Genomic DNA, 13,799 nt, shown 5'->3' with positions numbered 1-13,799 from the left:
CAGGAGTTCTCTTGTAGCACAGCCTGTTAATAAGGGTCTAGCATTGTCACTGTAGCCGCTTGGATTGCTCTGTGGCTTGGGTTTGATCCCTGACCTGAGAACTTCCACATGCCGCAGGCACAGTCAAATGAAAAGAGCTGCAAAGTGTTCCATTTTAAAATATTCTGGGGGAATTGGAGTTCCCATCATGGCTCAGTGGTTAACGAATCCGACTAGGAACCATGAGGTTGCGGGTTCAATCCCTGGCCTTGCTCAGTGGGTTGGGCATCCGGCGTTGCCGTGGGCTGTGGTGTAGATCGCAGACGTGGCTCAGATCCCGAGTTGCTGTGGCTCTGGTGTAGGCTGGCGCTATAGCTCCGATTAGACCCCTAGCCTGGGAACTTCCATGTGGCGAGGGAGCGGCCCTGGAAAAGGCAAAAAGACAAAAAATAAAATAAAATAAAATTTTCTGGGGGAATTCCTGTCATGGCTCAGTGGTGATGAACCCGACTAGTATCCATGAGGACGCCGGTTCGATCCCTGGCCTCACTCAGTGGGTTAAGGATCCGGCGTTGCCTTGAGCTGTGCTGTAGGTGGCAGACATGGCTCAGATCCTGTGTTGCTGTGGCTGTGGCTTAGGCTTCAGCTGCCACTCTGATTTGACCTCTAGCCTGGGAACTTTCATACCCTGTGTGGTGCCCTAAAAAAAAAGATAAAATTTTCTGGGAAAAGTTAGGTAAATTTTTTGCTATTTTTTTAAAAGTTTGACAGAAATAGGAGAGGACTTCTAGGTCTGAGTTTTTCTTTACAAAAAGGTTTGTAATAATAGATTCAGTTTCTTTTATTGATACAGCATAGTTCAAAAAATTTTTTTTCCTTGTGTCAATGTGGTAATAGTTGTGTCCTCATAGGCATTTAAGGTTACTTTTTCTAGTCAGCTAAATCTGTCCTTACCAATCCATCAAATATTCATCTTTGGTCAGTTTAGTTACGTCTCCCACCTGCTGTTACTGCTTTCTGGGTTCTTTTTGTTCTTACGGGTTTTTGCTTTCCCCTCCCCCTTCCGTTACTATCATTTTAGTGGAGGGGTATGAAGAAAAATGCATATATTTAATTTACAGTGCTTAACTTGGGTCTCTCCTTAATGTTTGTATTTCCTTTCAATTTTGTAAGTACAGCTTAGCGGACAGAATTTTCACTCTCATTATTATGATGTCAAGCATAACAGGATATTAAAATGTAATGATACTCTCAGGAATTTTTGAGGGTTTAAAGTTTTTATCCTTAGTGCAGGTTGCCCTAAAATTTGTTTTTAGAATTTTGCTTGCCTTTTTTTTTTTTTTTTTTTTTTTTTTTTTTAGTGGCTGCAACTGCCACACATGGAAGAGTTCCCTAGGGGTCCAGTCAGAGCTTCAGCTGCCAAGCTATGCCACAGCCACAGCAACGTAGGACCTGAGTCGCATCTGCGACCTGCACCACAGTTCACTGCAACACCGGATCCATGACCCACTGAGTGAGGCCAGGGACCAAAGGAAGACTCACATCCTCATGGATCCTAGTCGAGTTGGTTACTAACTAGAATTTGCTTGCTTTTTGTAGCTTATTTTTTCTCATTGGCAGTTATCACTTTCATGAGGTTATTTTTCTTTCACTTATTAATTTATAGGTTCTAATCGCTGTTCAGTTAGGAAATCATATGATTAGACTTGTTAGAATTGTGTGTACGGAACTCTGCTTCATTTAGGGCATACACAATATAAACTCCATAGACTTTCCACGGCCTGGTGGCCTTTTTGGTACTCTCGGTGATGGCTACTAGTTGCTGAATTAGAAGTCTTTATAGACTAGTAATCATAATTGTTTATTATCTTTTCTTTTCTTTTTTTTTTTTTTTGTCTTTTTTCTCTAGGGCCGCACCTGTGGCATAAGGAGATTCCCAAGCTAGGGTCTAATTGGAGCTGTAGCCACCAGCCTACGCCAGAGCCACAGCAATACCAGATCCGAGCTGCATCTGCAACCTACATCACAGCTCACGGCAATGCCGGATCCTTAACCCACAGAACAAGGCTAGGGATCGAACCCGCAACCTCATGGTTCCTAGTCAGATTTGTTAACCACTGAGCCACGACAGGAACGCCAACCTTTTCTGTCTTGGTAGCATAACTTGACCCTGTTTTTTTTAAAATGCAGACTCATTTTACATTTGATTTTTGAAAAAATTTGGGGGGGGGATAATTTTAGATTTATAAAGAAGTTTCAAAGATGTTATAGCTTTTGTATATCATTTATCTATCTTCCTCTGATGCTGCCACCTTATGTAATCATAGTATGTTTATTAAAAAAAAAAAAAAACCAGGGAATTTATGGGGGCATAATTCCATTACCTAAACTACGACTTTACTTGGATTTCACTAGTTATTTCACTAATATCCTTTTTATGTTGTAGGGCCCAGTCCAGGTACGACATTGCATTTGCTTGTCAGGTCTCCTTAGTCCTTCTGATCATGACAGTTTCTTAATCTCCTTTGTTTTTTATAACCTTGGCGGTTTTAAAATGTCCTGGTTAGGAATTTTGTAAAATGTTCCTCAATTTGGGTTTATCTGATTGTTTGTCATGACTAAACTGGCATTATGAGTTTTGGGGAAGAAAGCACAGAGCTGAAGTGGCATTTTCATCACATCATATTAAGTGTTCTGTGAATAAGACGTAACTTTTAACATTAACTTCAATTGCTTGGCTGAGGTAGTGATTGTCAGCTTTCTCACTGTCAATTTATTTTTTTGCTTTTTCCATAGTCAGCTCTTGGGAGGTGAGTTATGAAGCCCAGAGTATTACTGAAGGAAATTAAGTTCCACTCTTAGAGCAGAGAGTTTGTACATGTATCATTTGGAATTCTATAAGGAAGATGTGTCCTTTTGCACCATTTATTTATTTATTCAGTTATTTATGCCAGTGTGGATTAATGAATATTTATTTTATTTCAGGGATTATAACTCAAAACTATTATCTTTCTGTTTTTTGTTTTTTGGGTTTTTTTTTTTTTTTTTTTTTTTTTTGCTTTTTCTTAGGACCGCACTCTCGGCATGTAGAAGTTCTCAGGCTAGGGGTTGAATCGGAGCTACAGCTGCCGGCCTACACCATAGCCACAGCAATGCAGGCTCTGAGACCTATACCACAGCTCATGGCAACACTGGGTCCTTAACTCACTGAGTGAGGCCAGGGATTGAACCTGTGTCCTCATGGATACTAGTCAGATTTGTTTTTGTTGAGCCAGGACAGGAACTCCTGTTGTCATTTATTTTTACCAAAGTTGTTCTGTCTTTGTTGAGTGATGGGGAGGTTCTTTTAGTTTGGCTCCTGTATGTTCCTTTTGACATGTCCCATCTTTTTTGGGGGGGGGGGTTTGTTTTTTCCATTATAGCTGGGGTTACAGTGTTCTGTCAATTTTCTTCTGTACAGCAGAGTGACCCAGTCATACAGTACATATACATTCTTTTTCTCACATTATCTTCCATCATGCTCCATCACAAGTGACTAGATATAGTCCATATGCTAAACAGAAGGATCTCATTGCTTATCCACTCCAAAGGCAATAGTTTGCATTTATTAACCCCAGATTCCCAGTCTGTCCCACTCCCTCCCCCGTCCGCAACCACAGCCTGTTCTCCAAGTCCATGAGTTTCTTTTCTGTGGAAAGGTTCATTGGTACTATATATTAGATTCCAGATATGTGATATCCTATGGTATTTGTCTTTTTCTTTCTGACTTACTTCACTTAGTATGAGAGTCTCTGGTTCCATCTGTGTTGCTGCAAATGGCATTATTTTCTTTTTTATGGCTGAACAGTATTCCATTGTGTATATACACCACATCTTCTTAATCCATTCATCTGTCTATGGACGTTTAGGTTGTTTCCATGTCTTGGCTATTGTGAATAGTGCTGCAGTGAACATGCGGGTACATGTGTCTTTTTCAAGGAAAGTTTTGTCCAGATATATGCCCAAGAGTGGGAATTCTGGGTCATATAGTAGTTCTATGTATAGTTTTCTAAGGTACCTCCATACTGTTCTCCATAGTGGTTGTATCAGCTTACATTCCCACCAACAGTGTTCCCTTTTCTCCATACCTTTTCCAGCATTTGTTATTTGCGGACTTATTAATCAGCTTACATTCCCACCAACAGAGTTCCCTTATTAATAATGGACATTCTGACTGGGATGAGGTGGTATGTTGTAGCAGTTTTGATTTGCATTTCTCTGATAATCAGTGATGTTGAGCATTTTTTCCTGTGCTTGTTGGCCGTCTGTATATCTTCTTTGGAGAAATGTCTATTGTCCATTTTTCAATTGGGTTGTTGGTTTTTTTGCTGTTGAGCTGTGTAGGTTGTTTGTATAATTTAGAGATTAAGCCCTTGTCAGTTGCATCATTTGAAACTATTTTCTCCAATTCTGTAGGTTGTCTTTTTTTTTTTTTTTTTTTTTTTTAATGGTTTCCTTTGCTGCACAAAAATTTGTCAGTTTGATTAGGTCCCATTGGTTTATTTTTGCTTTTATTTCTGATGCCTTGACCACTGGGACCACTTTTTTTTTTTTTTTTTTTTTTTTTTTTTTTAAAGCACCCACTTGCTTTCTGGCACTACCTAATTCCAGGCTTACCGCGTGTTCTCCTGCCTCATCCCCCTAGTCAGTCGTTTATTCTGGGAGCTCTGGCTCTTTTTATTGGAGAATGATTTTGAGAAGGTAAGATCTGGTTGTAGTTGTGCTTGTTGCTACTGGAGTTTCACTGTTTTTAGACAGTCTCTGTGCAGACCCTTAGCTCTATGTACCAAGCCATGGAACAGCACAAATCTGTATTTGTTTCTATCTCTTCATCTGTATTGTATATCAAAAAATATGAGCCAGCGTCAAGATGTCATAACCAGTTGTTAACACAGAAAACGATCTGTTTCTCTTCTGTTAAAAGGCAGAGGTGGTTAAGGTAAAGAAACGGCTGAAGCATGGATTTAGTATTCGTAAGTAAGACAAGCAGGCTAACAGGTACTAATTTTTAGAACCAGTGATCAAATATGGAGATACAGGGTTGATTTTAAGTACTTTATACATATTCGTACTCCCCCTCCAACATTATTATTCTGTCTTACTGATCTGAGCTTCTTTCTCAGAACACATATCTGAGCACACTCACACATATGGATGACTAAATTAGCAAAGTTAAATTTTTAATATGTACTCAGAAAGTAGTCAAAAGACAAGCAAATTAAAAGAAAATCTTGACTAGGCAAAGGGCTTTGGAAATGCTCAATTTTATTTGATATTGAATACTTACATCAGTTTGTTTTTATTTCAGCTTTGGCTAGATCAGAAGCTAAAAGAGATGGAGGCTTTAAAAATAATTGGAGCTTTGATCATGGAGAAGAAAGTGAAGGAGATACAGATAAAGAGTAAGAATTTTTTTCTCCTCAAATATTTTATAAGAGTGAAACTTTTCATTAGGAAAATATTTTTAAGAGTATGGTATTCTTAAGAAAACATTGTATGAAGTCTTTTACAGTAGTGTTAAGGAGAGAAAAATAAATTCTTTTACTGATAAATAATTTTGCTATTCTATTCCTTCATATTTTGAAATGTATAAGTATGTGCATATAATATGTGTAACCTTTTGATTAAAAATTGACCGTATTGCAGATTTCCTATTTAAAAAATTGTTCTTTTAAAAAAAAAAAGGTGTTTTGTTCATGCAGTGATTTGAAAAGCCGCTGTTTATCACAAGTAAGTGAACCTAGATTATGATTCCTGGAATTTGTGTGAAAATTTAGTATCTTTCTTTCTAGTTGTCACCCCTCCACCCATGCACCTTACATTGCTACCAGAGAAAGCAGAGAAACTATACATGATAAACATAAGTGTTGACGAGATGAAGTTAAGCAGTGTTCATTTCAATTCCTTAATGTACTGAAATGACTGATGTACATTTTTAAATAATTTTAATAGAACTTTTTGCATATCATGAGATTTGTGACACAAATTTGACATTGCTGTTAGTTTCTTGGATTATCGATCTAGTTTACCATTGGCCAGAATAAACAGCAGATTAAGAGACACACAGGTATATACACTAAGTCCTACCAAAACTGCAAATTTTTTTTTAGAAATTTACACAAGAAGTCATTCAGAGTATACCGACTAAATATTGTAGGTGCTTCACTTCTGTCTGGGCAACAGTTCCATTCATCATTACTTTATGTGCCTTCACCTATGAGATGGTGAACTGAAGTTTTATTTGAAGGAGAGCTTTAAACTGCTAAGTTTCTCACCTGAAATTGGTATTTTATGGTCTTCACTCTTTCATTTCTTTTTTCTTTTTATTTCTGAGTATTAGTTTAAAATAATATTACAGGTATTTGTTATTTATGTACTTTTGAAACATTTGAATTAAATCTGACATTGGGTAGACCACCTTTAGATGTTAAAAAGTAGACCATCTTTTGCCTATTTTTGTAAAATGTTTGTAGGAGAGAATTTTTAGCATTAAAAAAGTTGCTATGTGTATAAACAGTAAGGAAACAAACATTTCACATTTTTATAAATAGCTTAGATTTTACTAAAAATAGCCTAATCTTCAGGCTATTTTGACTTTGTTAGATTTGTCATATGTCAGGGACTTCAGCTTTTTGACATGTTCAGAGTAACATGACCTGTTAGTAGATATATTGGTCTGGTCTTCTAGAATCTCAGACGAGTGTTTTCTAGAACCCTCAGTCCAGGGTGGTTGTCTCTCAGAATAATAGAGGTATAATTGTTTTCTTGGTTTAATACCATTGGAATTAACTTTCTTTTCATTAACTAAGGTTTCCTTAACCAGTATGTTACTTTTTCTCTATATTGTTTTCCAGTCCTTTTCTCCTAACTTAAAATACAAGATAGGAAAGAAAAAAGAGTGACCATATATGAAATCCTGTTAAAAAAACAATATCATGTGTTGGTTATGGCAGGGGTCAGTAAACGGTGGCCCATGAGCCCATCTGGCCCACCACTGGGTTTTGTTACAGTTTTATTGGAACAGCCACATATATTGTCTCTGGCTGCTTTCCTACTACAGTGGCAAAGATGAGTTGTTATTATAGAGATGATACTCTGACCCTTTACAGAAAAAGTTCGCTGATCTGTTAGGTGAGCAAAGAGGATAAAACTAAATTCTGAATTTTATGTGTGGGTTGTAATTGTCACTTAAGGTTTTTTCCCTCTTATTTTCTATGTAGTGAGGCAAATCTGCTCAGTGTAGATGAAGATGAGGATTCTGAAACTTCAAAAGTAAAAAAGGCAAGTTTGCTTTTTAATTTTCTTTAGGTTATGTATGTTCAAAAGTTCAAATAGAAGTTCTAATAGTTCAAAAGAAGACTTGTATTTTTTTATTGTAAGTCCCAACCCCTCACTTCCCTACCCCAGAGGCAAATGGTATTCCCAGTTTCTTCTTTATCCAATCAGAAATATTTATTTATCACAGAAGAAATAGACATTCTTGTCCCACCTTCTTACTCTTTCACAGTTGGTAGTATATTATACACATTAATTGTAATCTTACTTTGTAAAATTAGCTTTTCTTAGAGACCATCCGTAAACATTCATTAAAATCACCCTCATTCTTTTCACTAGATGCATAGTATTCCATTGTATGATATACCACTGTTATCCAGTACCACTGTATGGAAGGATATTTATGGTGTTTGTTACAGCCTTTTCTCCCCTTTAAAATAATGTTGAGTAAATCAGCTCTATACAAGCATGTCTGTAGGAAGAATTTGTAGAAGTAGAGCTGCTCTGTCAGGACAGCTACATTTTTAATTTTGTTATAGCAGTTTTACACTTTCACTAGCGATGTCTGAGCATGCCTGTTTCCCCACACTTTTAACACTGTTAATCAGCCTTTTGCTCTTTTTAGTGAAAAGTAGTATTTCATTGTGGTCTTAATGTGGACTTTTTTTTTTTTTTTGCTTTTTAGGGTCTCACTTGCAGCGTATGGAAGTTTCCAGGCTAGGGGTCTAGGGATCACGTCGTAGCTACAGCTGCCGACCTACACCACAGCCACAGCAATGCCAGATTCAGGCTGCATCTTTGATCTATTGTCTGTTATCATTGGTACCTGGTACTCCAGTGGATGGATATACAATGGATACAGAAGTATTCAGTTGATGATGAGTAGAGGTTTTTCTCAGTCTTTTGCTGTTATAAGTAGTGCTTTAATAAAGACTTGTGCTTGGGAGCTCCCACTGTGGCTCAGTGGGAAAGAATGTGACTAGCATTCATGAGGATGCAGGTTTGATCCCTGGCCTTGCTCAGTGGGTTAAGGATTCAGTGTTGCCATGAGTGTGGTGTAGGTCACAGATGTGACTGGATCCCGAGTTGCTGTGGCTGTGGTGTAGGCCAGCAGCTGTAGCTCTAATTGGACCCCTAGCCTGGGAACCTCCATATGCTATAACTGCGGCCCTAAAAAGACCAAAAAAAAAAGACTTGTGCTTATACCTTTTTGTATCTTTACAGTATATTTGTCCGATAGATTTCTAAAATTGCACTTGCTGTTTCAGAAGGTAAATTTACATGTAATTTTGCTAAATATTGCCAGATGCCTCATTCATAAGAGTTATTACCATTTGCCATTCCTGCTAGTAATGTATGAAAGTTTCTATTTTCCTTGGGGAGTATGTGATCAAACTTGAATTTCTGCCAGTCTGATATAGGAAACTCTTCAATATTTCCTGTGCTAAGAGTTGAATAGTATTTTAGGCACTTTTAAATTGACTTTCCTCCCCCTTTCTTTGTGGGGTTTTTTACTTCCACAGCATCTCTATTTTAACCGTAATTTAGGGAGTTTATAGAATAAAGTTTTTCTCTTAGTACTATAAAGTTTTTCTTTCTTTCTTTCTGTCTCTGTCTTTCTGTCTTTCTTTCTTTCTTTCTTGGCTGCGCACTGTAGCATGTGGAATTTCCTGGACTGGGGATCTAACCTGAGCCACAGCAGTGACAAGTCTAAATCCTTAACCATTAGGCCACAGGGGAGCTCTTAAAAGTTTTTCTTTTTGAGGTTACTCATACTGAAAAACTATAAGGTTTTATAGATTGCATTTTCTCCAACTTTTAACATTTCGATTCCTTAGAGTGCTGCTTTTCAGGGTGTTCTTTGGGTACACACAAACGTAGGGAGCTTTGTAGGTCGAAGTAAAAGGGTGTTTTTTAATGCTGATAATGGTCTTCAGTTTCAGGAGATTTTGTGGCTTGCAAGTGCCCCCCACTTTGTCTTTTGTCTTTTTTTAGGGCCATACCCCAGGAATATGGAGGTTCCAAGGTTAGGATTCTATTTGGAGCTGTTGCTGCTGGCCTACGCTGGAACCATAGCAACGGCATATCCGAGTTGCGTCTGTGACCTATACCACAGCTCACGGCAACGCCGGATCCTCAACCCACTAAGCAAGGCCAGGGATCGAATCCGAAATCTCATGGATCCTAGTTGGATTCGTTAACCACTGAGCCACGATGGGAACTCCATTTTTGTTGTTGTTGTTGTTGTCTTTTTAGGACCATATCCACGGCATATGGAGGTTACTAGGCTAGGGGTCCAATTGGAGCTGCAGCTGCCGGCCTACACCACAGCCCACAGCAACACAGGATCTGAGCTATGTCTGTGACCTACACCACAGCTCATGGCAACGCCGGATCCTTAACCCACTGAGCAAGAACAAGGATCAAACCCACATCCTCATGGATCCTAGTTGGGTTTGTTGCTGCTGAGCCATGACACTAAAAATTGTAAGTTTTTTTTTTGCTGGATTGAGTTATCTTTATAATTACTAATGAACATTTCATTTATAGTTATTAAACCTGTTGAGTTATTTTGAAAAGGTATCTTAAAGTGGGTGGTATTGATGTTTACCTTCCTTATTTTAGTTCACTTATCCATAAATAAATATTATTTGTTACTGTTATAAAACTTTCAATAGCAATTTTCTTTTTAAATTTATTTTTAGATATAAGAGATGAGATGAGTGCTTGGTCACATAATAAATGATGGCTATAGAAAGAGTTTTGCTATAGCATTTATTCACTTCTTTTTAATTAAAAATTAGGAGTTCCCGTCATGGCTAAGTGGTTAATGAATCTGACTAGGAACCATGAGGTTGTGGGTTCGATCCCTGGCCTCGCTCAGTGGGCTAAGGATCCAGTGTTGCCATGAGCTATGTAGGTCGTAGATGCGGCTCAGATCTGGTGTTGCTGTGGGTCTGGCGTAGGTTAACGGCTACAGCTCTGATTCGACCCCTAGCCTGGGAAACTCCATATGCCATGGGTGCAGCCCAAGGAGAAAAAAAAAAAGAGAGAAAATAAATAAAAAAATAAAGTGAATTAAAAATCACATGGCAAAATGTAATTTGTAATCCAGGCTTTAGATTTATTGTCTTTCTGAATTTGGGGCGAATATACTAAAATGGCTTAACCAAGACTTAATGAGTGGCTAGTAGTTGCACTTATTACTTTTAGATTTCTTTTTTTAAAACCAAATGATTTCAGAAATACTTGGAAACACTGAAATCTTGTCTTTTTTTTTTTTTGCCAAGCCTGTGGCTTGCAGAAGTTCCTAGGCCAAGGATTGAACCCAAGCCAGAGCTGTGACCCAAGTCACAACAGTGATAATACCAAGCCTTTAACTGTTAGGTCACAGGACATTAAATCTTGTTAATTTTAAAATTAGCTTTTGCCAGTATTTTCTGGCAGTAAAACTTTTGGGTAAAATATATATTTTTTTAATTTTATGGATGCACTTGTGGCATATGGACGTTTTGGGGCCAAGGGTTGAATCCCAGATGCAGCTGCGACTACATGGCAGCTGTAGCATTGATGGATCCTTTAATTCACTGCACTAGACAGGGGATTGATCCTGTACCTCTGCAGCAACCTGGGCCACTGCAGTCAAATTCTTAACCCACTGTGCCACAGCAGGAACTCCTATTTTATAATTTTACAATTTTGGATGTCTTTAAAACATTGGAACTGCACATTTAGCTCATTTGGTCTGTTGAAAATGTGTACATATAACTTACTTGACAAGGCCAATCCATAGACCAGCCAGTCAATTTATTGTTTACCTGTAATTATTTTTTTACCTATACTGTTTAGCTGTCCCTGTTTTTATGTTTCATTTCAAATATACATGTTAAATTTGCATCTTCATGATGACATTTCACTTTGGAATTCTAAGGTAGAAAAATAGAGCTTTAGGGGTTCCAGCTGTGGCTCAGCCAGTTAAGGACCTGATGTTGTCTCTCTCAGGATGTGGGTTCAATTCCTGGCTTCGCTTAGTGGGTTAAGGGTCTGGTATTGCTGCAAGGTGCAGCATAGGTTGTAGATGTGCCTTGGATCCTGTGTTGCTGTGGCTATTGCATACGCCCCAGCTGCAGCTCCAATTCGACCCTTGGCCCAGGAGCTTCCATATGTTGCAGTTGTGGCCGGAAAAAAAGAGAAAAAAAATTAGCTTTGGTTTTTGACCTGAGTTTTTGACCTGGTTATAATAAAGGCATAGCAAATTTCAGTGGTTTTTTGTTTGTTTGTTTTTGTTTTTCTAAACTTATTCTTGATTTGTTTTTGTTACATGATTTTTCCCTTGGGATAATGCTCTTTTTTTTTTCCTTTTTTTTCTTTTTAGGGCTGCATATGTAGCATATGGAATTCCCAGGCTAGGGACTGAATCAGAGCTACAGCTGCCGGCCACAGCCATAGCCATAGCAACACGGGCAGGATATGAGCCACGTCTGTGACCTACACCACAGCTCACGGCAACTCCAGATCCTTAACCCACTGAGCAAGGCCAGGGATGGAACCTGCATCCTCAGGGATACTAGTTTGGTTCATTATCACTGAGCCACAACAGAAACTCCAGGACAGTGCTTTTCTTAATTAATAACGAGTAGAAGATACAAAATCAATAAATGGGAATTTTCATCCCTTTTGCTTTTCCATTTTGCAATAAAGATAAATTAAGAAAAATCCCAGTTTGGTTCATAGTACCCAGTTTCTAACCCATGGTTCACTTTTAACAGAAATACATGTAAAATAGGGAAAGACATAAAGCCTCACTACTCGTTTATGTACCCAAAAGGATTCCAGATGCTAGTATTTCAAATTGTACCTTTCAGGACATAGATGCTAATGCAATAAATGAGAATTGTGTCTTTTGTAAAGTGGGAAAAGTTTTATTAAAAGTGAAGATGAAAGATACTGTATGATGCCTTGTGTACAGCTGCATTTTAAAGTAACTTTAGGGAGTTCCCTGGTGGTCTAGTGGATTAAGGATCCGGCAGTGTCACTGCTGTGGTGCAGGTTTGATCCACAGCCAGGGAACTTCTGCAGCTGTGGGAGTGGCGAAAATAAATAAAGTGTAAAATGGGAGTTTGAGGATTTAGGAGTTGACTTTCTTAAACTATCCATGCCTGTTTGTCCTATAGAAAGTCCTTGTGTATCCCAGGGTTTTATATATCCTTGGATTTTTAATGGCTTCTGCATCCATATGAATCACTGGTTTAAACTATTAGAGCCCATTTTTTCCTTTTGAAAATGAGCGTGCAATTAGGAGGAGGCCTTTTTTTCACTCAAAGTGTCTTAGTATTCTCCTCATTTTCAGAATAATCTCGTTGCCTTTGGGTTTCTTCAGATTCATTGTGCCTCTTTAGATAAAGGATGCATACCTTTTATTGGTTCTGAAAGATTTTTAGACATTATCTCTTTGGACATTGTCCTTCTTCATTGTTTTCTCTGGAACTTTTATTAGATATAATTAGACCATCTGTTTTTTTGCCTTTTAACATGTATTTTATACATAAAAGTAAAAAGAAAGGATAGGGCAAATAAAGAAATCATCCCTGTACCACATTCTATCTAGTTTCCTCAGCTCAGTCTTCCACTTCACTAACTTTTATCTTCACCTGTTTAATCCGTTCACTTTTTTTGTTGATTTTGTTTTTGTTTTTGCTTTTCAGGGCTGCACCCGGGCATGTGGAACTTCCCAGGCTAGGGGTAAGGAGTTGGAGCTGCAGCTGCTGGCCTACACCACAGCTATAGCAACGCAAGATCTGAGCCACATCTGCTACCTACACCACAGCTCACAGCAACACCAGATCTTTGACCTACTGAGCAGGACCAGGGATCGAACATGTGTACTCACAGATACTGGTTAGGTTCGTTACCTTGGAGCCATAATGGGAACTCCTTGTTTTTGGTTTGTTTGTTTTTTAAAAAAATTTCAGTGACATCATTTGTAGAACTTGTGTTGGTTTTTTTTTTTAAACTTTATGAATTGCACATAGTGTCTTGTTCCTTCTTTTGTTTCTTGTGGGTTTTTTTGTTTTGTTTTTGTTTGTTTGTTTGTTTTGGTCTTTTTGTCTTTTCTAGGGCCGTACCTGCAGCACATGGGGGTTCCCAGGCTAGGGGTCTAATTGTAGCTGTAGCTGCCAGCCTTCTTGAGAGCCACAGAAATGCCAGATCCAAGCCACCTCTGCGACCTACATCACACAGCTCATGGCAACACTGGGTCCTTAACCCACTGAGTGAGGCCAGGGATCAGACCCACAACCTCATGGTTCCTAGTTGGTTTTGTTAACCACTGAGCTGCGACAGGAACTCCTTATTTTTGTTGTGGGGTTTTTTTTTTTTTTTTTTGGTTTTAAAAAAATTTCAGTGACATCATGTGTAGAACTTCTGTTGGGTTTTTTTCAAAATTTTATATATTTCACATAGTGTCTAGTTCCTTCTTTACTGTTTGAATTTCCATTTTGTTTTTA

At 38.3% G+C, this 13,799-nt stretch overlaps 1 protein-coding gene across 23 annotated transcripts in view; it reads left to right on the top strand.

The window, feature by feature from the left end:
• Positions 1–13,799, top strand: part of SENP6 (SUMO specific peptidase 6) — a 132,845-nt gene that overhangs the window by 25,508 nt on the left and 93,538 nt on the right. For 18 of the 23 annotated variants that reach the window (XR_014807946.1, XR_014807944.1, XR_014807954.1 and 15 more), the window contains exons 2-3: positions 5,327–5,420; positions 7,239–7,299. Coding sequence is in view for 12 of the 23 variants with exons in the window: in XM_021092302.2 (XP_020947961.1) it covers positions 5,327–5,420; positions 7,239–7,299 (155 nt within the window). In the remaining 11 variants the exon portion in view is untranslated. The remainder of the gene's footprint in view (positions 1–5,326; positions 5,421–7,238; positions 7,300–13,799) is intronic. The other 5 variants (XM_084964655.1, XM_084964651.1, XM_084964645.1 and 2 more) reach the window with 1 other exon arrangement.

This window comes from Sus scrofa, chromosome 1, assembly GCF_054392235.1.
Source record: "Sus scrofa isolate SSC_HxYL_T2T_F1_AM1 chromosome 1, Sscrofa_HxYL_maternal_Yorkshire_Landrace_v2.0, whole genome shotgun sequence".
NCBI classification, from domain to species: Eukaryota; Metazoa; Chordata; class Mammalia; order Artiodactyla; family Suidae; genus Sus; species Sus scrofa.
This window is presented reverse-complemented; position numbering and strand designations above follow the sequence as displayed.